The following is a 26093-nucleotide window of genomic DNA, read 5'->3' on the forward strand; positions in this document are numbered from 1 at the left end:
TCGGCGGAGTCCCGGAGCCAAGATGGCGCTCTCTGCAGGGCAGGTCACTGTCCTCCGACTATCTTTTTTTTTTTAAAGAACTGCTTTACAGGCTTGCTAACATCCCAATCCAATGGAGACATTTCCCAATCCAAGGGAGCCTCTCTGATGATGCTAGCTTGTGTCAAGTTGACAATTGTACAGTGAGTGCCAGACCATCTTGGACTATACTGTGAAACTCTATTTCAAGAAGAAAAACCAAACCAGGATTAACAAGATGTCTCTGTGGGTGAAAGCACTTGACACACAGGCCTGACAACCTGAGTTGGATACCTAAAGGCAAAGGTGTGGAAAAGTGGAAAGAGAGAAAATCTCTCTCTGAATTAAAAAAAGAAAAAAAAAACTTTAACATGTAGGCAGAGGGCTTGATTTGATGAGGAAGGATATGGTCTTTGAAGGGTCTTGAAAGTGAATCCCTGTAGGTTTGGGGGTGCAATGTAGGTCACAGGGTAGGAAGTGTGAGGGTAAGAAGGCAGCACTGGGGATGTTGCAGAAGGAAGGATAGGAGAAGCCCAGTCACCTTTCTTCCATTTAGTTTAGAGCCAGCTGCTAGTTTCCTGTGTAGTTCGAGTCTCCTGCGGCATGAAAGACACCTAAAAGGCTTTGGGGAAGGTGGAGGTCTTCAGTCACTGGTGTTTCTCTCAGGGGGCTGCATACAAGGCCAGGCAAGGAGCCTTTCTTTCTCCACACTGTGTGTTCTGACCTGGTCGGGCCACAAAGCAACAGATCCAGGAAGAGTTTTTGTTTTTTACATTGCAACAGAATTCCTTGCATAGCAGAGCTCAGGAAAAAAAAAAAAAAAGCCCTATTTGAGGACAAAAGTCAGGGCTTCAGAGTTCAGGCCCATTTGGAGAGAGCCCTTCTTTGCTAATCTCAAATTTGCCTGACAAGCCTCTGTGCTGATGTATGTGGAATGAACTCTGTCAGGACCAGTGATTTAATCTAGTCTTCAAGTTACATTTTCTCGCACCTTGAAACTATCACCCACAGACGGGCTTTGACTGAAGGAGAGGTAAGATGGGCAGATGCCCTCCCCATCCAGTACTGCTGGGGCTGGGGCTGGCCTGCTTTCCCCAGCAAGCCCAGGCAGCACTGACCTCCTTGGTGGGGAGTGGGGTCTGGGTGTGGTTTCCTTGACTTGCCTGCTGCTCTCCTGCTCAGGACTGTCAATGATGGGAGGCTGGAGGAGGGAATGCCCTACTCCAAACCTAGCACAATCGAGCCACAAGGAGCACCTGGCACTTTATCTGCCTCTCCCCTACATTCCAGCTCCTTGAAACCAGCCAAGCTCTCCTCTGAAGTCCAAAGGAGGTTGAGATACCCATATTCCCCAAAGCCACTTTGGACTGTTTCCGAGAATAGCTTTGTAGCACAGGAGGCAAAGGGCAGGGTTGCACCCAAGAACCCATCACCCAATTGTCCAGTCTGATTTGGAAAGGCAGTTTTGATTTTGTTCCTTATCCCCAGTGGGGATTCACACACAGTGGAAGGAGGCAGTGGAAGGCACTAGGTCACAGAAGAGAGGCCTGCTCCCTGTCCAGGCAGTTCCCATCTGCATGGTGACAGGCTCTTAGAGAAATATCTTAATAAAAGACTTCTAAGCAGCCTGGCAACCTCCCAACCTTCCTTGTACCAGAGACGAAAATGTTGTCCTGACAAATTGTTTAGGGAGTTTCTTAGCACATTCACCACTTGTAGACCCCAAACTATACAAGTTGTGGAACTCTTGAGAGAGAGAAAAAAATAAAGCCCTGAAATATTGTGCAATGATCTTGCTCCCAGTGAGTATTGAAGTAGGCATTCTGTGATCTTTAATTGTGTCAACGTGAGAGAGAGATTTGTGGGCCAAGAGTCCCAGGAGGGATCATTTTAACGTGATTTTTTGTCTCTCTATTTCATTTTATTTTTTTTTTTTTTGGTGACCAAGTCCTATTGCATAATTCAGGCTGTCCTTGAACTCCAGATCGATTGTCTTGCCTCAGTCTCCTGAGTGCTAGGATTATAGACACGAGCCAAGAAGCCCAGCCTTACTGTGGTTTTTGTAGCAATATATGCCTTTTTTCTCTTTTTTTTTGGGGGGGGGCATTGTTTGTTTTTGTTTGAGATAGGGTTTCTCTGTGTGGCCTTGGCTATCCTCTAACAAGCTTTGTAGATCAGGCTGGCCTCAACCTCACAGATCCACCTACCTCTGCCTCTTGAGTACTAGGATTAAAGATGTGTGCTGGGCCTGGAGAGATGGCTTAGTGATTAAAGATGTGTGCCACCATGCTCAGCGAAATATGTGCCCCTTTTCTAAGCATTGCCAATTGTTGAGGTCAATTTGGGAAAATTAAAAGAAGAAAAACAAACTAAAAAGATTAGTTTTGGTGTGAAGGACGTGAAAATTACTTATTTTTTTTGTGTGTGCACATGCACACTTACATGTGGCTGGAGACTACAGTCAATCTTGGCTGCGGTTCTCTAGGGGCCATCTACTTTGGTGTTTTGAGAGATCGTTTCTAATTGGCCTAGAGCTGGTGGTTCAGCTGTCCATGCCTTCCAGCTCTGGGATTAGGAAAGTAGGCCATTGCCAAGGTCCCTGTGCTTGCTCAGTGTCTTGGACACTGTTTGCTGTGAAGAGACACCGTGACCAAGGCCACTCTTATGAAAGAAAGCACTTAGCTGGGACTTGCTTGCAGTTTCAGAGGTTTAGTTCATTATCAGCATGATGGGGAGCATGGCTGCACACAGGCAAACATGGTACTGGAGCACTTCTATATTCACATCTGTAGGAGGCAGGAAAAGAGAGACTCTAGGCCTGGCTTGGGGCTTTTGGAACCTTAAAGCCCAGCCCTCTGTGACACACTTCCTTTAACAAGGCCGCACCTCCTAATCCTTCTCAAGTAGTGCCACTCCCTGATGACACAGCATTCAAATCTATAAACCTATGGGGGCCATTCTTATTCAAACAACCACACCCAGTAAGCAGTTTACCAGTTGAAGAAGGGCTAGGGGTGTTCATGCCTAGCATGCAGGAGGACTTGAATTCAATCCCCAGTGCTTCCAAAAAGAAAGTACAAAAATTAATTTATATGACTCAGTTTTGGGGCTGCAGAGATAGCCCAGTGGCTAGGAGTGTTTGCTCCTACCGAGAACTGGGGTTCAGGTCTCAGTACCCACATGGGTCTTAACAACTGTTTGCAACTCCAGTTCTGGGACCTAACACCCTCTTTTGACCTCCACAGGCAGTTCAAGCATGTGGTACACACACACAACTCATTCACATAAACAGACAGACAAACAAATACATATATATTAAATTAAGCCGGGCAGTGGTGGTGTATGCTTTTAATCCTAGCACTTGGGAGGCAGAGACAGGTGGATTTCTGAGTTTGAGGCCAGCCTGGTCTACAGAGTAAGTTCCAGGACAGCCAGGGCTACACAGAGAAATCCTGTCTCAAAAAACAAACAAACAAAAAAACAAAAAACAAACAAAACAAAACAACAACAAAAAAAACCAAAAACAAAAATTAAATTAAAAAGCCATTTTCCTTTTTTTAATCTCTTTTTTGGTTTATTTTACTTTCCCTCTCTCCTCCTTTTGTTCCTCCTTTTCCCTTCCCTACTTTAGTGTCTCTCTCTCTCTCTCTCTCTCTCTCTCTCTCTCTCTCTCTCTCTCTCTCTCTCTCAGATGTGGAACTTAAGTTTAAGGCCTTGACCGTATTAGGCCAGCATTTTACCACTAAGGAGCACTCTAGCCCAAGATGCCGTTTTCCATGTTCCCTGAAGTATGTGGGTGAGAGAGAGAACCGATTAGCACACGTCCTGGGTCTTGTTGGGGGTGGATCTGGGTTGAGCACTGGTAGCTAGCAGGAGAGGAAGGGTCTGTTCTTACTGTGAGCAGAACATAGGGGCTCAGCCTACCCTTGCAGGCCTCCAGGCTCAGCTGACAAGAAGTCACTCAGGGAGAGAAGGATGGATGAGGAGATAAGGAGACCACAGACGCTCTTCTTTTAAGATAACAGTGTCTCTGGGGAGGAATTCCTTCGAGAGGGGCAACTGAGTATAAGATGGCTTCTTGCATGGCTGCTGATTTATGAAGGCCTCATGGATTCAGAACACCCACCTCCCACCCCCAGCAAAACGACAGGTTTCCTGGTGTACATTTCCCATCATGCACCAACCTTGGCCTTTTTGTTTTCTTCCTCAAATATATCAAAGTTTCTGGGCTTTTTGTTGTTGTTGTTGTTGTTAATCTTGGGTCAGGAATACCTAGAAACTATTCAGGTCTCAGTACAGCCATTGTTGGCTCAGATAAGTCCTGACCCTGGGTTTGATAGGGTGCTCCTCAATTTTAAGTTTTCAGAAACTCTCTTTACCAGGCTCACACAGCTCTTCTGTATTATGTTTGACAGGGTCCCCTCACACCCTTTACCAGACTGTAACCTCAGCCTCTAAGATGAGGACCTTCCTTACCTGTGGCCAGGTGTTCTATCTGGCAAGAACAGGAGAAAGGACAGCCTGCTGTCTATGAGCACCGGGGATATTGGGACAGTTTCTGTCTGCTCTGACTTCAATCCCCAGAGCTCTGACAAGTATTCAGTAAGTGTTCATGGGTTGACCAAATGACAAGCTCACTTTTTTTTTTTCCAAAAGAGGCATCTTTTTAAAAATTATTAATTATTCAGCTGGATGGTGATAGCACACACCTGTAATCCCAGCACTCCCAGAGGCAGGTGGGTCAGTTTAAGGACCTATGGAATGAGTTCTAGAACAGCCAGGGTTACACAGAGGAACCATGTCTCAAAAGCAATACTTACTTCTTACTTATTATTGGTGTGTGCATGTTTGTGTGTGTGAAGAATACATACGTGTGTGTACAGAGCATGTGGCATCTGTTAGTAAGGGTGCAGGCATGGCACAGCATGCAGGTAGAGGTACAAGGGGAACGTGTAGGAGTCAGTTCCCTTTACCTTAGGTTCTAGAAATCAGACTCAGATCATCAGCACTTTCTGTTTGCTGAGCCATTTCAGCCCCTCAAACTCACTTTTTTCTTCTCTTGAGACAGGTCTATGTAGCCCTGACTGGCCTGGAACTCTGTATAGACAAGGCTGGCCACAAACTCATAGAGATCTGCCTACCTCTGCCTCCTGAGTACTGGGAGTAAAGTCATCTTCCTCCACCCCTGGCTTTTCAGATCACTTTTTCTGAGGACCCTAGCAGTCGTGTTCTGTATCTGATGCAACCCTCAGAAGAGCCCAGAGACACTGGGCGTGGTGGCACACGCCTTTAATCCCAGCACTTGGGAGGCAGTGGCAGGTGAATTTCTGAGTTCGAGGCCAGCCTGGTCTACAAAGTGAGTTCCAGGACAGCCAGGGCTATACAGAGAAACCCTGTCTCGAAAAACCAAAATAAATAAATAAATAAATAATAAAAAAGAAGAGCCCGGAGAAGGCAGTGAGCCCGGAGAAGGCAGTGTTGTGTCCATCTTACAGATCAGGAGAGTAAAGTCTGGGGGATTTAGTAACTGGCTGACATTACACTTCATTTATTTTTGTAATCAGGGTCTCATCTATTCCAGGTTGTGCTAGACCTCACTGTGTGGCTAAGTTTAGGAATTACAGGTTCTGTTCAGAAAATGACACAAGCAATAAAGTGGTTCTTCTTCTTCTTCTTCTTCTTCTTCTTCTTCTTCTTCTTCTTCTTCTTCTTCTTCTTCTTCTTCTTCCTCCCCCTCCCCCTCCTCCTCCTCCTCCTCCCCCAAGACAGGGTTTCTCTGTGTAGCCCTGGCTGTCCTGGAAGTCACTCAGTAGACCAGGCTGGTCTCAAACTCAGAAATCTGCCTGCCACTGCCTCCCAAGTGCTGGGATTAAAGGCATGCGCCACCACTGCCTGGCGAATAAGTGGTTTTTACACATATGATGCATAAAAACTACCAGGGGGCTTGTGAAAAATATGGTGTTGCACCCCAACTCCCAAGGCTCTGATTTCCTCATAGCTTTAAAGAATTGAAGTAGAATGTACTTAACAAAAATTTCCAGTTTTAGTACCGATTTTCGAGACATGGTCTCTTGTAGTCCCCAGCTGGTCTCAGCTTACTAGGTAGCCAGTATGACCTTGAACGACAGAATCTCCTGTTCCACTTCTATTTCCTATGGACTATTGAGGTTATAAGCATGTGCCATCATGGCTATTTGGCACTGGGGAAACAAAGCCAGGGCCTCATGCATGCTAAATAGGCACTCTACCAGATAAGTTACACACACACACACACACACACCACACGTTTTAACCATTAAGTGTGCAGTGCTCTAGTTTAAATAAGCTCACATTTCTGTACTGCTATCCATCTTTAGAACCTTTTCCCCTTTTCCTGCTAAAACTCGGACCGCTTGAACATCCCTGTTGAACACCACCTTCCCAGTCCCCCTGCCTGAGCCCCTGCAACCACCATCCTGTCCCTACATAGCTAACTGTTTGAGTAACCTCAGAAGGTAAATTCAGAGTTTGCCTTTGTGTCTGGTTTATTTCACTGTCCGAGTATTTTAAACAAGGGCTTCTGGTCATCCTCATGCCAGGGTCTGGATCATTCTTTGAGAAATTATGGTAGCGGGTGGGAAGAGAGGGAGAGGAAGTGTGGTCCTGGCATAGGCATCAAGGGAGGGCTGAATTCATGCGGTTCTTGAGGGCTGGTATGACTCAGAGCAGGCAGGAGGCAGGCCAACAGCCACAGAGAGGCCCTTGACTGGGTGGGGGAGGGGAGGCGGCTGGTGGCTGGTAGTTATTACTTAGAGGCAGTGAGGTTGACAAGTTATTATTTAGAGGGTGGTGGAGTTCAAAGTGGAGAGATATGAATGTAGCTCGCAAGATGGGGAAATGAAGATCCTAGAGGAGGATGGGGTTTGTGGTACCCAGGGAGGGCAACCAAAGTGGAGGCGCCTGGAGAACAGGGGCCTTACGGGGCAGTAGGAGGACAGTGTGGGAAGCTGGCCTAGGTGAGTGGGGTCAGAATGTGAAGGGAAAGCCTGCAGGGGAAGTATTTAAATGGGGCTCTGTCCTCACTCTCCTCGCTGCTGTGGCAAATTCCTAGCAAAGGATGCAAGGAAGGAAGAGCTTAATTTGGTTCAGAGTTCTAGGCACAGTGATAGAGAAGTCATGGTGGCAGGCTATTGAGGCAGCTAGCCACATCACATCCACAGACAGATGGCATGGGCTCACATCTATAATCCCAGCATCTGAGAGGTTGAAACAGGCCTTACATGAGAGCCAGGCTAGCCTGGAGTTATAAGCTCTAATAAACAGACAGACATAGACAAGGAGGCATGGATCTATCATACCAGAATTTGGGGGTTAGAGGCAGAAGGATCAAGAATTTGAAGTCAAATCTTTAACTATCAGAGAAATGCAAGTTAAAATCCCTTTCAGATCTCATCACGTACCGGTCAGAGTGGCTGTCATGAAGCAAACAAATGACAAGTGGGGGTGTGAAGAAAGGGAAAACTCTGTTTACTGCAGTTGGGGGATGCAAAGTTGTACAGCTACTGTGGAGATAGCACAATATTCTAAATCAACGAACAACCTAAAAATAAAACCACCAAATGACCCAGCTGCACTACTCCCTGGCATTTATTCGAAAGACTCTTAGTCAATATATCCCAATATCTACAGGCACATCTCTGTTCACTGCTGAGCTATCCACAATAGCCAGAAGAGGCAAGGAGACTAGCTGCTAATTAACATATTGGTGGATAAAGGAAATGAAGTTTTATGTAGCCATAATGAAAAAAATGAAATTGTGACACTTGTAGGAAAAAATTGGAACTTGATAGCACGATGTTAAGCTAAATAAACCATGCATAGAACTAAAAAAAAAAAAAAAGAAAAAAATAATTTGAAGTCATCTTTGGGTACATGGTGAACTTCAGATTAGCCTCGTCTATATGAGACCTTGTCTCAAGAATAAGAATGAAATGACAAAAACAAAAACAAAAAATGTGGGGAGGTTCAGTGTGGGTGAGTGAGCTCCTGGCTCTTGTTTTTTGTTTTTATTTTTTGAGACAGGGCCCCACTATGTCAGCCCTGTCTATCTTCAAATATGTGATCTTTGTACTTCGACCTCCTGAATGGTGGAATTATGGGTGTATGTGTGGATGCATGCCTGTGTACGTGTAACAGTATGTATGCATACATGCACACATGCACCTGTGTTTATATAGGTACACACATATGCTTGTGTATGTATACACATACAAAACATTCATATATACACAGAGGTTTACAAATGCATGTTTGTATGCACACACATGTATGTGGACTCACATCCATGTAAATGTGTGTATGAGAAGTGGGCTGTGGGAGGCTAGGATCCTACTGCAGCTGTCAGGGGTCAGAGCCAGCATCATGGAAATCATGGTTAAAATGACCCCAGCCTCAATCTCAGACTAGAGTGGTTCAGGCAAATGGAAGTTACATAGTTAATAGTAAAAATGATATTGATTCTATCGGTGAAAAATGACAATTTTCTCTTTGCTAAGAAGTTAGATGGAAGGTGCTTTCTTAATTTTATGAGGCCTTGTGGATATGGAGATAGATCTAGATTTTACTAATGTTTCTCTTCTCCAGAGGAGGAGCTTAGAGGAGCCCCAGATGGGGCTATTATCGGGTTTTCCAGATTCAGTGTCTGTCTGCTACTGCAGACATGATGTCTTTCTCTGCTGTCTCCTCATTCCCCAACATGCAGTTCACATGAGGGTTTCCCCCTTTCACAAGGGGACTTCTACTGCCATCTAGTACGTGGTGGCAGGATTGCTGCTAAGTACACTACAGTGCAAGACTCTTGCAAGACATCAGAAAGAATTGTTCCATCTACAGTGATGCAATTGCTGTTGCTTGGGCTGGCAAGATGGTTTCAGTGGGTAATGGTGCTAAGTCTGATGATCAGAGTTTAACACTTGGAATTCACATGGTTGAGAGACAGAACTGACTCCCACATGTGAAAACACACACAGACACACATACAGACACACACACAGACACACATGCAGACACACACACAAGACACACACACAGGCACACACATACACACACACACACACACCTCAACTGTAGCGCTTTCTGTAGCATGATTACACGAATTTAATTAATCTTGATATAATTAACACAACTAATATAATTGTCTCCCATGCTTCTTAGAGACAGGCACCATGTTTTTGAGACTCATCCATAAGCCCTTGTCTCTGAGACCTCTAAAGTGTTAAATGAGCCTGATGGGAGATAAGTCTGCAGGAAGTGCTTTTCGGAACTAAACTGAAGTTCAAAGAAGCAAAATGGTAAACTTGAGTCACTGAACACCCTCTGAGGAGAAGTACCGCAGAGGACTTGTAGCAGGGGGTATTGGCAACTGTTCGTCTGTCCTTTCCAAGCCAATCATGGCTTCTAGTGTCATTTCCTCAGTGTTGGTAGACTCAACCACTTCAAGATACATGTTTGGAGTCTGTGGTAGAATATATTCATGTGTGTATGTGTGGATTCTAAGACACTGAGAATATAAGGTGTCTTAGAGTATAAGCGTCATCTGTCTGGCTGTGTCTTCCTTATCTTTCTCTGGTCTCTTCCTGTATTTTCTTCCCTCTACTTCTGTCCTCTACCACATGGTCTGGCCCAATGATGGAGTTAAGTGACCATGGGCTGACTTCTCTGAAACCTGTAGCTCAAATACATACGTTGTATTTGGCCCCAGTGGTGATGAAGGTTTTCTTGGGGAGAAGAGAATGGAGGTTTGAGGAGAAGCAGAGATTCATTGAGGACTGGTAAATCTGCTGAGGATAGCTAAAAAAAAAAAATGAGCTAGTAGAAGAAGAGAAAGCTGAGGCTAGGGAAATATTTTATTTATTTATTTGCTTTTATTTTTATTCATGTGTGTATGTGTGAATCTTTGTGTCTATGTGTGGGTACCAGTGGAGGACATAGGACGAAGAGTCAGGGCTTCTGTGAGCCCCTGATGTGGTTGTTAGAACCTGAACTCTGGTCCTCTGGAAGAGCAGCAATTGATGTTAATGACTGAGCCATCTCTGCAGTCCCAGGATACATATATATTTCCCTAAGATGGCAAATATTAAAACTTGTGGCCTGCTCGGGGCAATGATTCAGCAGAGACAGAAAGATAGAAGAGGCAGAAGTCAGGATGAAAGGATCCTTGTCCCTAGTACTGGTAAAGAGATGAGGGGTGGGGTAGGAAGTCTTTTGTACACAGGAGGGTGCACCTCCCCTTGTATTATTGTAGTATTGTAATTAGTTACCTGCCCAGCTATAGCATTAAAAGTCTAGTTTTGCTGAGCAGTGGTGGTGCATGCCTTTAATCCCAGCACTTGGGAAGCAGAGGCAGGCAGATCTCTGAGTTCGAGGCCAGCCTGGTCTACAGAGTGAGTTCCAGGACAGCCAGGACAGCCAGGACAGCCAGGGCTATACAGAGAAACCCTGTGTCAAAAAACAAAACAAACAAACAAAAAAAGAAAGTCTAGTTTTAACATGAAGAATTCCAGATCTCAGGAACACCCTTAGCCCCAGCAAAGCAGGGCGGTTGGTTATTCCTTACATCAAAGAATGGGCCTGCTGTGAGAGTACCCAGATGGATGAAGGCAGGCAGGTGGAGGCTGGATAGAAGGAAGATGAGATAGCCTTTCATCTTGGCTTCTATTTTCTTGGTGGCTTAATCTGTGAGATTGTAATCTGAAAGCAGAGATCTGGAGGGAGGCCGGCTGTGGGAACAGATGGGTGTGGGCTCATCGGTATGCAAAAGGAGAGAGGGAATTTGCTAACAAAGGTAGTGCTAGGTGGTGGCTTGAGACTGGTAGTCAGAAGTTTAAAGGGATACTAGTCAGCCTGAGCGTGGGGGTGTGTACAGAGATGTAGTGAGCCTATTATAATAGACTCATTGGAAAGTACAGCTGTTAAATTATAATGGAAACAGATACAATATTGGCAACACATTGTGTAGAACTGGGAAGGAAGCAGCAGAGGCAAGCCTCTTGAGAATAAATAACAACTTCATCATCATCATCATGTGTGTGTGTGTGTGAGAGAGAGAGAGAGAGAGAGAGAGAGAGAGAGAGAGAGAGAGAGGGAGACTGTGTGACACAGTATCTGTGTGGAGTTCAGAGGTCAAATTCTGGTGTTGTTCCTTATTTTCTACCTTGTTTGAGACAGTCTCCCCACCCCCCCCACCCCAACTCTACCCCTACTATGCACAGCAGGCTAGCTAGGCTGAGAACTCCCTGGATTCTCTCCTGTCTCCACACCCCATTTCCCTGGAAAAGCACTAGGACTGCAAAATCACACTACTGGGCTGGAGAGATGACTCAGAGATAAAGAATACTGGCTGCTCTTGCAGGGACCCAGCTTCTGTTCCTACCACCCACATGCATGGCTAATAACCAGCTGTAACTTCAGTTCCTGGGGACCTAATATCCTCTTCTGGCCTCTGTGGGGACTGTATGTATACACATGGTGCACAGACATAATATGGTGCAGGCAAAACACCCCTTTAAAAAGGCTGAAAAAAGTCAACAAGAGTGTCCCACTGTACTGGGCTCTGTGTGGGCTCTCGGGGTTCATATTTTGGTCCTCACATTTGGACCAAGCCCCTTATCCATGAAACTGTCTTCCCAGACCCTCTTGGTGGATTTTGCATATGGATCTTTAAGCAGAGTGGGTGCCTGTAGAATTTGCAAACTATGCGGGTTTGGAGCCAAAAGGGTTCATATTATACACCTGCCACTAACTGATCAGGTGGCTGTGAAGCTCTGTAACTGTAAAGCTCAGGTGGCTGTGAAGCTCCGTAACTGTAAAGCTTAGTTTTGTCTTTTAGAAATGTGACCACACCCCACACCTCACCAGGACAGTGCTGGAGACTGAGGGAGAGCTGATGGGCTGACCAACCCAGCTACCACCCAGGCCCAGATCCAGGGCTTTGAGTTGGCCCACTCCACCATCTACTCCGTCTATGAACCGCTGGACACTCGGAGGGCCTGGTCCTGCAGATCTAAAGCTGCAGGATCTCCATGACACAGGGCAACAGCAGGATATCCGAGAGAAGACCTGGTGAGGATCCAGTATTGATCCAGTGTAGCAGAAGTTAGAAGTCTCAGACCAGACCAATGACTCATTGCAATGCACATTTGCAAATAAATCTGTGTGGGCAAAAGCATACTCTGTGTGTGACACACTGTGTGTGACACACTGCAGCTTCCACAGTGATTTTTTTTTTTAATTTATTTCTTGTTTTCTCTTGGGGTAGTTGGAAGGGATGAGGACAGATATGGAGGAATGGGGAGATGAGTGGGATTGGGCTGCATAATGTGAAATTCACAAAGAATCACTAAAAAGTAAAAAAAAAAAGTGGCCACAGTGACTTGTGCTGGCCACTTACCAGGGTGCAGGGACTTCAAAGGCAGGCAGAACAATTGTCCCAGGTCAAAAGAGTGCTGACTGCTCGATGAGCGGAGCATCTGCAGTGTGGTTCAGGGATTACTCCCAGAAGTTTCTAGTTCTGTAATATGGATGAAGGAAACTGCTGGCCCGTGGGTGTGGCAGCTGAGTGCTGAGTAACTGTGGCTGTTGGAGGGCAGAGATGGGAAGAGATGAGAGCCTGGGCTGGAGATGGAAAGTTCTTCCTGCGAAGTACCGATGGACGGGACCGATGGACGGGACAGATGGGACGGGAGCAGGGGTTCCCAGGGCTAGCGTGTTGCCTTCGGAGGTTGCTGATTCATGCCTTCTGCTTTATTGTATTTTTTTCTTGTGAGGGTCTGGGATCAACCTCAGGGCCTTGCATGATCTGAGTTAATGGGCCTCTCCTGGTCTTCAGCCCAAGCTCACATCGCATATGCTCTGTCATGTTTATATTATTGTTGTTGTTGTTGTTGCTGTTTGAGACAGGGTAGCTCAGACTGGCCTCACACTCACGTCAATCCCACTGCTTCAGCCTCCCAGCACCAGGATCGGAAGCTTATGCTTCCGTGTGTCTGTCTGACTTGTGGTCTGCTTCAGAAGGCAGGAACAAGAGGCCGTTTCAGAAAGCGTGTATTTAAAAGTTGAAATGACCTTCATGTAAAGCCTTCACCTTCAGTTATCCTGCCTTATAAAGTGACTCATTCATTCCCTGGAGGCGTCTGCACAGCCGGGGCTTTATTGAGCCAACTATAGATACGTCAATTGTTGGACGATTGCTCCCATTTTGTCATGGCTTATAACTTGAAGGTGACCTGCATTTTAAAAAAATTTTTAAAATTAAAATATTGATTATGTCACTTGCTCCCCTTCCCGTTCTTCCTCCCAGTCCCACCCATGTCCCGCCCATGTCCCTCTCATCTTGTTCAGACCTCTTTTGTTTTCTTTTTCAAAAGTTACTTTCAGAAATAAAAAGTTTCAGTTGTAGAAAACTCAAAATGCTTTTGAAGAATTAGTTCTAAAACTCTTAGGCGAGGCCAGGCAGTGGTGGTCCACATCTTTAATCCCAGCCCCTGATGGACTATGGCTTGACTTTAGAGTGCATTCATTTGCTTGCTGGATTTGTCCCTGCTGATGGAGGACAATGAAACAGCTATGTTCTTTGGAGGGGAGAGAAAGCAACGATGGCTCTCACAACTCCCTTCTCTCCAAGGAACAGCCAGCTGGAGGCAGGTATTTGCTGTTCTTGCGAAGGGTGGTGACCGTAGTTTTGGGCAGAGGGCAGGCAGCGGAAGTTGGACCCATTTCCAGAGCTCCTGACTCAGTTCCTTGTGGTCTGTTTTCATTTTTTTTTTTCATCTGAAATGTTGTGAAATCCCAGACTTCAGCCACACCCACGTAAATTCTGAGTATATTTGTGGTACATTCCAACTCTGTGAGGGCTGTAGAGAAGAGCTCTCACCTGCTGGCGCCCCTTTTCCTGACCCTTGTGTGGGGAATTTTAGATGTGCTGGAGTGACTAGCTGCATATGTCTGTGATATGGATTGTCATCTCGACATGATCTAGAATCACTGAAGTGACAAGCATCCTCCAAACACATCTGTAAGGGATTACTGCAATTAGTTTAGCTGAAGTAAGAAGACCTGCGCTGAGAGTGAGGAGCATCATTCCGTAGGATAAGGTCCCTGACTGCATACAAATGTGGAGCACCAGCATTCACTCTCGCTCTGACTGTGGATGCAATGTGGACCAGCTGTCTCAAGCTCCTGTTGCCGTGGCTTCCACCATGATGGGCTGTTCCCTCAAACTGTGAGCCTGAATAAAGTTTTCTTTCCATAGGTGGCTGTTGCCACATTTTTGTCACAACAACTGAGCAAGGAACTCATACACCAGCCATCTTGTTTTTTGTTTTTCGAGACAGGGTTTCTCTGTATAGCCCTGGTTGTCCTGGAACTCACTTTGTAGACCAGGCTGGCCTGGAACTCAGAAATCCACCTGCCTCTGCCTCCTGAGAGCTGGGATTAAAGGCGTGCCCAGCAGGACAGGCTGTCTTCCTTTCTCAGACATCAGGGTATGTCTGGCTTCCTCAGACAGGTAAATAAAGGATCCAGCAGGACATAGGCCTCAGAATCACCCACAGTGTTTCATAAATGTACCCTAGTGAGTCTGATCAAGTGGAACCTGGAGAGAGCCTTGTGCTAAAGGTTAGGCACCACACATTGAGTAACGCTACTTACTGCAAGGGGCTAGAAAGGGAACAGCGTAAGGTGACTTACATATTAGGCATGAGGACTGGGCAGAGAACATCATGAGTACCAGTCAAGTTTTTCTCGGCTCCCACGCTCCAGAGTAACTGGGTGCTGACAAAGCTTGGCTTTGTTGAATACAAAGGGTGACTCGGTGTTTTCTGGCTGGAAGCCCATAAGAGGGTGTGCCAATGGCAAGAAGTGAATGTCCACTCCAGCTTCTGCCAGGCTACCTCGTTGCAGAACTGATGACCGTTTACCGTGCCCTGCGGTCCCTTTGGTGAAGGGATCAGAAGAGGCCATCTTTAGGGCCTGTTGTAGCTCTGGTCTCTGGTATGTGGGGAGGCGGAGGCCACATTCTTACACTTGGTAGGCAGTTGTCAGTTCTGCTGCTTATGGACAAAGCCCTTTGCTTACTGAGCCAATGGACTGCCTTCCTCAAGGACACTGGGAGATGGAGGAACTCTTAGATGACAAGTGAGCGGATGGCAAAGGGCTCCACACCCGCATTCCTGTTACAAAGAGCAGAGGTGCTTCTCAAAGAGTAGACGCTTTGATGGTTCCATGAACCCTGTGCCCAGTGCTCCCTCCCTCCTCCCAGGGTTTATCACATTTACAATACTTTATCCTGATCCGGAGCTAGTATAAGACTATTCTGTAGGAATGGCAGTGTGGTGCAAGACATGAGGTTTCTGGGCTCTTGGCATGACATGCCCTCACTGTTCCAAGAGAACAACCCGAGGTGATTCAACTAAAAGTTACATCCAGCTAGCCTGAGAGCTTGGGTACAGTGTGACTTTTTTTTTCTTGAAATTTCTTTATTTTTATTTCATGTGTATTGCATGCATGTCGGTGTGAGGGTGTCAGATTAGAGACAGTGTGAACTGCCATTGAATACTGGAAATTGAATCTGGGTCCTCTCAAAGAGCAGCCAATGCTCTTAACCTCAGAGCCATCTCCGCAGCCCCAAGTGTGACTTTCTACAGACTAGTGCCATGAGCGTCCCAGTTCAGCACAATGGCCAGGAGGACAGGCTCTGGAGCCTGTTTCCCTGGATTGAGATGTTGTACCTGTTATTTATCGGATGAATAACCTTGGGGGGAAGTAAGTAAACTCTCTGAGCCCCACTCTTCCTAATGATTTATTTTTTTTTGACTTTTTGAGACAGGTTTCTTTGTATAGCCCTGGCTGTCCTGGGACCCATTTTGTAGACCAGGCTGGCCCCCAACTCAAGGATCCACCTGCCTCTGCCTCCTGAGAGCTGGGATTAAAGGTGTGTGTCACCACCACCACCACCACCACCACCACCACTTAGCAGTTTTCCCAACTTTAAAATGGGGATAATAATGTCCTCTGGGTTAGGAGATTCAGTGAAGAAACTGGAGGGTAGCTCAGAGTTGTTATCACCAGTGACAGAGAGCAGCAGGGGCTAGAGGTGTTAGTGGTGCTTGTGGCTAGGGCTACCACAATGAAGTACCACAGATGGGTGGGAAATTCACAGAAATGTATTTTTCATACAGGTCTGGAATCTGGAAGTTCAAGGTCCAAGGATCAGCAGATCTGGTTTCTCTTGAGGCCTTTTTCCTGGTCAAGTCTTCTTCCTCTTCTACTCTCTCCCCCTCCTTCCTCTCTTCTTCCTCCTTCCCCTCCTCTTCTTCCTCTTTCTCTTCAGTGTGTGTGTGTATGTGTGTTTCTTAGATAGGGTTTCATGTTATATATGCTGGCATAAAACCTGATATGTGGTTGAGGCTGCCCTTGAACTCCTTCCAAGTGCTGGAGATTGCAGCACTATGTTTGGCTCTCCCTCTTCTGTTCCCTTCCCCTCTTCTTCTGTCTGTCTGTCTCTCTGGGTCTTACTATGTAACCTAGGCCCAGTTCTCAAACTCAGACTGATCCCTGTTATCGCCCCCTGACAGCCAGCATTATGGGTATGAGCCACTACTCCTGGTTAATTGTTTGTTTTGAGACAGGGTCTCACTTTGTAGCCCCGTAGGTCTGCAATTTACAGAGCTCTATCTAGATGTTTCTGCCCCGAGTACTGGGGTTAAACATTTGTGCCATCAAACGTGGCAATTGCTTGGTTGTTGACCATCTTTTTGTTCATGACTATTCTGAGGGAGCTGAATTTGAAGCTGAAGCTGGAACTCTTTTCATTTTGTTTTTTTTTTGGGGGGGGGGTGGGTGGCTGGGAGGGGAGTGAGGGGCAGGTCTTGCTCTGACTGGCCTCAAATTCATAGCTCTTCTGACTTGACCTCCTGACTAGAGGTGAGCATGTACACCTCTCCCACCTCTTTGGGCTCCTTGGCAGCTCCAGAAGTAGGTCAGAATTTCTCATAGTAGACATACACAGGCTTCTGGGAAGGCAGTGATTCTGTCCAGGTTCAAGTGTTGGTCTTGCTGTTGACTCTCTGAGTCTCCTGGTTTTTTTTTTTTGTTTGTTTGTAGACCAGGCTAGCCCCTCAAACTCAGAGATCCATCTGCCTCTGCCTCCTGAATACTGGGATTAAAGGAGTAAACCTCCATTACCTGACCCTGGGGTGGGCTTTAAGTTTCTTTTCCGTGAGTTCTTTTCCTGAGTTCTCATGTGCTTGATAATAATGAGTAAATTTTTTTGTTTTTATTTGAATCAGGGGTCTTATTATGTAGCTTTTGCCAGCCTAGTACTCAGTATTTTGGCACTGGCTGGTCTTGAAGTTCCTGCCTTTGCTGCTCATGCTGGGATGACAGGTGTGCCCCATCATGCCCAGCTATGGTTAATTCTTATTCTTGCTGTCATTATGCTCACTCCACCTCCATGCTTCAAGTGATTCTGAATGTACTATTTCCCCGTAGAGTGAGGATGGCGCCACTGTGGTCAAATAGTCATCAGGGAAGCTGAACCAGAACCATCAATCATTACACACACAGACACACAGACACAGACACACACACAGACACACATACACACACACAGACACAGACACAGACACACACAGACACACACACAGACACAGACACAGACACACACACAGACACACACACACACACAGACACAGACACACAGACACACACATAGACACACACACACACACACACACACACACACACACACACACGGATACTAATTAAAAGAGCGTTGTGGGTAAAGGTACTTGCTGAGCAAGCCTGGTGACCTAAGTTCAATCCCTGGAAGTCAGCTAAAGGTGTAGAGTAGAGAACTGGCTCCACACAGGTGTCTTCTGACTATGTGTCCCCCACCCCCAAAGTATAAATAAAAAGAAAACTTCATGAATAATACAAATGCCCCCATCTTTCTATATGTCGATCATAACAGAGCCCCTTCTGCAGACAGAGCAATGGAATAAATCAATTGTGCAGCATAGTAGGTGGAACTCTAGGGTTCAGGCTACCCAGTTCCAGCTTTTCTCCCTGGCTAGGTGTCTGAACTTAGCCTCAGCCTCCCTCATACTGAAAGCAGGGCAACAGAGCCATGAGCATCATAATGTCACATAAAGGTGACATGAGATTACAAAGGGAAAGTGTCCTGGATGAAGGAAGTGCTCAGAAATTGTTAACTATACTATTGTTCTCTTTGGGTTGGGCCTGTGACACATTGAGCATGTTTCATGGGAATATGTTGCTAATTATCCATCAGAGGCCACCTATCCTTGAGATTAGGTTTTCTTTTCCTTTCTTTTTCTTTTTTGTTACTGGTTTTGCTACTACTACTACTACTACTACTACTACTACTAATTCCAATAAATGATTCTAAGCAATTACCAGCAACAGTTCCATCACTTGGCTGACTGGAAAAGGTGTGAAACAAGAGAAGATAAGTGTCTGGGAATGAGGAAGTTTCTGGGAGGGAACCAGGATGGAACAACCTCCCTCTGACCCCATATCTTGCCTTAGGCTTATGCCATAAATACCTTATGCTCTTAGCTTCCTTTAAACTGCATTCTTGTTCCAAGGATTGACCTGAAGTTTTGGTAGAAAAGAGATGAGAACCAGACCTGTCCTTGATACAACTAAAACTCCACTAAAAAGTGGTTCTAAGACATTTGCTTTTCTTGGAGTTTCTTCCCCAGCCTTTACTGTGAATATGTGTGTATGTGTGTGTCCATATTCATGAGGAGGCCAGAGGTCAATGTCTGGTGTCTTCCTTGATCATCCACAATGACTTTTGTTTGGTTTGGTTTCTTGAGGCAGGGTTTCTTTGTGTAGCTCTGGCTGTCCAGGAACTCACTCTGTAGACCAAGCTGAACTCAGAGATCTGCCTACCTGTGCCTCTTGAATGCTGGGATTAAAGGCATGTGCCGCTATATTGCTTGGCCACAATGGTTTCTTGAGACAGTCTCTCACTGATCCTGGAGCTTGGTGATTAGGCTGGACGGGGTGGTCAGTAAAGCCTGTCAGTAAGACCAAAAGGCTCTGGTTGTGAGCAATGCCACCAGCTTTTATGTGAGTGTTGGGGTTTTAGACTTAGCTCCTTATACTTGTTTTTTTGTTTGTTTTGTTTTTTTCGAGACAGGGTTTCTCTGTATAGTCTTGGCTGTCCTCGAACTCACTTTGTAGACCAGGCTGGTCTCGAACTCAGAAATCCGAAATCCACCTGCCTCCGCCTCCCAAATGCTGGAATTAAAGGCATGTGCCACCACGCCCGGCTGCTCCTTATACTTGTATGGCAGTCACTTTATCTTCTCAGCCCCTAGGCTGGACAGTCTTCCTTTCTTTCTTTTGGGAAGGTGAGGATGTTCTAGGCAGGGAGGCAGCAGGAGCATGCAGAGCATGTCTAGCAAGTTCTGCGTGGCATAGCATGGCCAGAGTGTTTTACAGCAGGCAGTGTATAGTGAGACCTTCCTGTGAGGAGCAGGAAGCCACTGGTGGTTTTCATGTAAGAAAGAGACATGAGTTTGCTTTTGTTTTGATCGACATCCTAGCCATCAATCATAACAGCAATTATAGTGATCAATAGAAACCATGATTTTTGTGCTAGGCATTAGCTAAAATGCTTCAACATGACTCATCTTATTTAATCCTACCTTAGAGCTGAGCTCAGAGAGCCCACAGAGCCCATTCACTCAGCAGAAGGGCGGAGACAAGCCAGCTGTCCAAACAGGAAGTTAATGCGTTAGCCGTTCCTCAATCTCCCTAAACCTTGGTGTCTTCATGTCTGATATTAACTTCATAGGTTTTTCTTTTTTCTTTTTTATTCATGTAAAACACTTGGCACAGTTCCTGGAACACTATAACAACGCAGTAAGGGTTAGTCATTGTGACTTTTGTGGCTGTTTCCCACTTTAGAGTGTCCCCTGGTATGCCAGGTGCTGGGTGGTACCAGTAAAATCGCATGGGTTGGAACCAGTAAACTGGGCTCATAAAGCCGTTCCTGTCACTGTAGGGTGAAGATGAGGGTGTGCTCTCTGCATCTGCTAGTGCACTCTTTGGTTGCCTTGGTAACCAGTCTAGACACCTGGCTCTCCCTGCAGCTGGTGCTTCTCTAGCTCAGGTCTGGGAAAATCCGTGTTGTTCCACAGTGGTTTCTCTGAGTTCATCCCTTTCTTTCTGCTCTGTGTTTCTGCTGCAGCTTAGTGTGTATGCGTGTATGTATGTGTTTGGGTATGTGGGTATGTGTGTGTGTATTTGGGTATGTGGGTATGTGTCCATCCCACAAACGTCATAGTGGAAGATGAGCTGAAGGGAGCAGAGGCAGGAACTGACTCAAATTCATTAGTGGAGAACTCATGAGCACTGGGAGGGTTACAGATGGAAGTAGAAAGGGATAGATTTTAGGAATATTTTGGATTTAGAATTGATAGGCTGTGACAATTTAACACCACAAGGAGAAGTGAAGAAAAAGCTTTCTCTTCCCTAAAAACTCAAACACATCCCTTTGTTTTCTTTTCTGCCTTTGTTCAGAGGAACATATCCACCCGTGTGATGTCTAATCTCACTTCTAGGCTGGTCATTTCTAGTTAATTAGCTTCCCTGTTTTTAAATTAAAATCCTTAAAATTTTTTTTTTTTTTTTTTTTGTTTTGGACTTATATGTCTGGGTTTTTTGCCTGAATTTTGTTTTGTTTGGAAACAAATCTCACCTTGTAGCTCAGGTCAGCCTGGGTCTCTCAGCAGTCCTTTTGCCTTAGTCTCCGGAGTGCTGGAGTTAGAGGTATGTGCTGCTACCCTCTTTTTTTGGCAGGCAGATTCAGCATTTATACAATAGAAGTCAAAACTGGAATCCAGAATGATTCCCTTCCCCTCTCTGGAACCTGCTTCTCCTCCTGTGAGTGCCACTGTGGTCCAGGCAGAAACAAAACCGTGATGAACTGTGGGTGCTCCCACCTCCCCACCCGCTCTTCCTGCCCCCTGAGGGCAACACCATTACTACTTTGGAAATCCCCACCTGGGGCTTCTGTGCAGCCACCTCCGCTTCTCTTCACAGTTTCTTTGCCTCTCATGCTGGTTCTGCATTTCAATCACAGGGATATCCAGGGCTACAAATCTGCCTCTCCACCTTGACTTCCAGCTGCCTGGTACTTTCAGCACGACTACTCACTTTCTGTGCCATCTAAAGTTCTATCTCAGATCTCATCTTCCTCAAGAGCCCCTATGTAAGTCATTTTCTTTATCTTGGCACCCTTGTACTCCCCGAGATGTAGCTAGTCTTTCCTCCCATGCTCCACCACTGTTGGGATGCTCTTTTTTGGCTTTGCATGGCCCACGTCTTTCCAATCTTTAAACCCCAGTTAAATCTTCCCTGCTAGCACCTTCCTTCCTAGCACCCAAGCAGGTTCCACAACCCCATTTACACTGTCTTAACCAACTGTTTCATTCAGCCTGTGCCCTGATCTCAGTATGGTCTCACGTACCCCAGGCTGGCCTGGAATATACTTGATTTGTAGCTGATGATGATTGTGAACTTCTGATCTTTCTGCCTCCACCTCCTATGCTACTATTATGGATGTAATACTACTATGGCTGATTTATGTGTTGCTGGTGATCGAACCAAAGACTTTGTACATGCCAGGCAAGCATTGCCCTAATGGAGCTACATGCCTGGTCACACAATATGAAGATTTTTATTTATTGTCTTTTTTATAGTGTCTCCCCACTGCAATGTGAACTCTAGAAGAGGGTAACCTGGCAGCCCAGAACAGACATGTCTCTTTAGTCTTTTTTATTGGTGGGACATTGGTGGTTGACATGTTATTCCTAGAGCTAGCTAATCTTTTCCTGCAGGTAAGAAAGGCTTCGTACCTGAGCTTCAATCAGGGACTGTGTCTAACCCACTGAAATCAAAGAATCACGTTTCCATTTGTAACCCAAAAGGATTCTGCTACCCAAGGAGAAGCAATGGCTTGGGGCTAAGCACTGAACACTGTTTTCCATACACACACAGGGCTGACGGATACAGGGAGATCAGGTGGGGTGGATGCTGAGGAGCAGCCTCTGCATTTGATGCTTAGCAACCCTTTAGCTCTTGAGATGACAGCTCTTATAGAGTTGCTGGGCTTTCCTACTGATGTAAGGGCTTAGGACTTACTGGACACTCAGGAGGAGAAGGTAGACTATCAGGAAGTTGGCTGCTGAACCTAAGAGGACAGTGGGACAGTCACTGTGGTGGGACAGTACAGGAGGTGGACATAGGAGGTATTCTTCATTTGAGGCTGATTTTGAGAGAGGAGGCATCAGGAGAGAGAAGTTAAAGGTTTTCGTTGTGGTGGATTGTGTGAGTGCATGCGCACATGTTTGTGTGTGCACACATATATGTACAGGGGCAAGTGCATGTGTGTGTGCATGTAGAGATCTGAACTCAACCTTGGGTGTTGTTCCTCAGGTCCTGTCCACCATGTTTTTTGTTTTTGTTTGAGACAGGGTCTCTCACTGGCCTGGGGCTCACAGACTAGTTTAGGCTGGCTGGCTGCTGAGCCCTAGTGACCTGCATGTTTCTGCCTTGCTGGTGCTGGGATTGCATGGGTCCTGGGGACTGGATTTAGCTATTCTCATTTGCATGGCAAGCACTTTACCTCCACTAAGCTATCTCCTCAGCCTGAGGGTAAAAATTTTGAACCAAGGTAGGATAGTTGATCTCCATGCTTTGAAGGAGCCACAGGGACAATCAGATGATTGTCACTGAGATGGGGCACTTTTCTTAGAAAAGGCAGATGCATTTTACAACACTAGGACAGGACATGAAGACGCCCAACTGCCTGCAGATGCGTTTTTCTTTTGTGGGAAAATGGGCTGATGCTGATGTTTTGAGATTGTATTTTTATCCTTGGCTTTTTCTTTATCTTTAACATTCTGACAAGCCAGATTCTTTAAAAATATCCCATCTATGTGGCTATACACTGAGAAGTCCAAGCATGGATCCATCCTTGAGTTTTCTTGTTGATGGATAGAGTAGCCACATAGACAACCATGGGTGTGACTGCCATGAGAATCCAGAGAGTCCAGGTCACTTAAACAGTGTAAAACTCCTAAGCCCTGAAGAGTTAGGTGGGCAGATGGCTTGTGTGTGTGTGTCCCTGAGTTGGCCAAACAACTCAGTTGGGATCCCGGTCTAATGCTTATAAGCTGGGCCTTGTTGACACCCTCCAAGCCTGGGACCTCATCTATACAGCGCCAGGTAGTGGCACTTTGTCTCCTTCCTCTCCACTACAGTCAAAATGCACTGGCTCCTCACCATATACACTCCCCCCCGCCCCCTCCCCCGGGGATCCTGACCGTTCAGTGTGTCCCAGCATAAGATTGAGTTTTTTGTCACCATTACTGCTGGCTCCTTCCTTCTGGCATCCGTCCTCCTCTCTTTGGGGGGAATGATGGCATGAGGCCAGCTAGTAGGACTAGGAGCCAAATCTTTCTCCTCTGTTTATTCACATGGTTTCTATGGATATGGCAAAAAAGCAAACAGAAGTTTGACTAGATATACGTGCTTGATAGCCTGCAACATTTAAAACTAGTGTCTACTTACGTAGGAGGCTAAAGACATAACATTATGTTAAAATGAATAACGGCCCGTCCAGGAGGGGAAAAAGGCATTTTAGAAGAAAAAGCTCTCAGCAAGAAGAAACATGCAGACTGCTCTGAGAAATGTGAGCTCCTGTGTCCTCACAGTGGTTTCTCTGTGCTGTCTAGGTGTGAGCTCAGAAGGGACACTTCCTTCTAGGCCACCCTCTTCATCTGGCACCTGGGGTAGGGCTTGGAGCGAAGGAGGGCTCTGTGCATGTATCGGGGCTGCTGGGACAGGTTGATGTTGAGCAGGTTTGTTAGGACTGGTCAAGTCAGTAGAGTCGGACTCTGGCTTGGTCCACCCGGACTCTCTCTGCTTTGTGGTCTCTGACATGGAAGTTTATTTGTTCTTATTATTTTTAATAGAATACCTTTCACTTATTCTTGGAAGAATTCCTACATGTAAACAATGTATCTTGCTTGCATCCATTCCAACTGCCCCCCCATCAATCCCCCAGGGGTCAGGATGTACCCCTTTCCCGCTTTACCTCTCTCTCTTTTTGTGGCCCATGGAGTGCAGTTAGTGCTGCTGGTTGGAATGCTAACTGATCTTGTGCAGTTCCTGCATAGGCAGCTATAGCTGCAGTGAGTCCACGGGTGCAGCGGCCATGTCCCATCTAGATGCCAGTGACTTACAGCACTTCTCTCCAACTTCAAGTTCTTATGTTCTTTCGTCCCCCCTTCCAATATGTTCCCTGATCCTTGTGGGGAGGGGTTAGCAGAGATGACCTATTTAGGGCTGAACACTCAGTACTCACTTAGTCTCAGCTCTTTGACTATTATGCGTCTTTGCCTTGGCTGCTGCCCACTGTAGAGAGAAGCTTCTCTGGCCAGGGTTGAGGGCAGCACTAATCTATGGGTAAAAATGTAAGTATTTAGTTAGAAGGCAGTTTAGCAGCATGTTCATACTGCAAAGGCCTATCACTATCAGTATCAGGCGTGATGGCAGGGGACCCTAAAGTGGAATGTTTAGGAATGTGCCTGGACCATTGCTCTTGTATCATCACATCTGTCCACATGGAAATAGTCACCAAACATGGAGTAATGGGAACTTTCTAATTAATGGAGAAGAAGTACTAGATGCATTTCTGCCCTCAGAGAGTCAGCATCTAGCTGGAGAAAGGAAAGGGAGGCGGTGGGGATAAATGAGAACCAGTGAGGTGATTGGGGCCAGCCCTTCTTGTTGTGCAGACATCCTGGAAGGCAAAAAGGGCTAGGCGGGGTGTGCTGACAGCTAGCCATGCTCAGCCTCTTGGCAACCAGAGCAGGGAGAAAGGAGAATCTGGTATTCATTGTGTGGTTGTTTCTAATTTCCTTCTGCTTTCAAGATCCTCTTCTGAGGCAGAACAATGCCCTGAACAGCTAGGCTTGGCTTTCCTGGCACCTACCCAGACAAAGGGAGGGCCAGGCACCCCAAAGCATACAATGGAGAGTGCTTGCTATACAGATGGCCTCTGACATCCGTTGAGAGTCACTGGGGACAACTGAGGTGGAGAATGGCTGATGGAACTAGCCCCCACCCCCTCTTATGTATAAATGTTATTTTAAACTTTCCCTAAACCGCCAGGGTTCCTATGATGACTCTGGTGTCTGGAGGAGATTGCAGAGTTACTGGACTCCCTGCAGGACTTGGCCCGGAAACTAAGGGACACTCTATGCCACCATGGCTCTGGAGGCAGGGACACTCTATGCCACCATGGCTCTGGAGGCAGGGCGGTGGTGGTGGCTCCTGAGAACAGGCATGGATTACCCAGCAGCTTCAGATCAAGGACCAGACCTGGAAGGGTCCTAGGCTGGGTCTGTCATTTCTACAGCCAGGGTCTTTAAGGCCAGTTAGGGGCAGAAGGCCCAGGGCTGTGTCCAAGGAATGGGGTGGAGTTTCCTCTTTCCTTGCTCTCTTTGCACTTAACCTTTTAGTTGTAGAGTTTAGAACATTTATCAGCCTTACTGGGTTCACTTTTCATCACCAGATAATAGATTGGTTGCAAAAATGATAGGGTCATGTGTATAATAACAAGAGGGGCTGGAGGGTGTGTGATGCTGTCTGCAGTCTGTGGGAGTCTGTCAGGAAAGACCGTGTAAGGATGGTGATCAGGAAGACAGAGTGAGGAGTGATGTAGGCCACGGTGGGTCACAGGATAGTCATTTTTAAGATACACAACATTCAGAGGAGGGGACCTGGACAGATTGCTCAGTGATTAAGAATTCTTGCTGCTCTTCCAGGGGACCCTGAGTCTCAGCATCCACATGAGATGAATCACAGCTACTTGGAACTCTAGCTCCAGGGGATCCAGTGCACTCTTGTTCTGTTTTGTTTGTTTTGTTTTGTTTTGTTTTGTTTTGTTTGTTTTTCGAGACAGGGTTTCTCTGTATAGCCCTGGCTGTCCTGGA

At 46.2% G+C, this 26093-nt stretch overlaps 1 protein-coding gene across 2 annotated transcripts in view; it reads left to right on the forward strand.

Moving 5' to 3' along the window:
• Ahnak (AHNAK nucleoprotein) overlaps positions 1-26093 on the forward strand; it is an 86517-nt gene that overhangs the window by 56141 nt on the left and 4283 nt on the right. Inside the window, exon 6 of one of the 2 annotated variants that reach the window (XM_029472476.1) lies at positions 21173-21301. The exons of the other annotated variant lie outside the window; for it this stretch is intronic. Coding sequence (XP_029328336.1) covers positions 21173-21301 — 129 coding nt within the window. The remainder of the gene's footprint in view (positions 1-21172; positions 21302-26093) is intronic. 2 annotated transcript variants of the gene reach the window in all.

The sequence above is a fragment of the Mus caroli genome, chromosome 19 (genome assembly GCF_900094665.2).
Source record: "Mus caroli chromosome 19, CAROLI_EIJ_v1.1, whole genome shotgun sequence".
Classification (NCBI taxonomy): domain Eukaryota; kingdom Metazoa; phylum Chordata; class Mammalia; order Rodentia; family Muridae; genus Mus; species Mus caroli.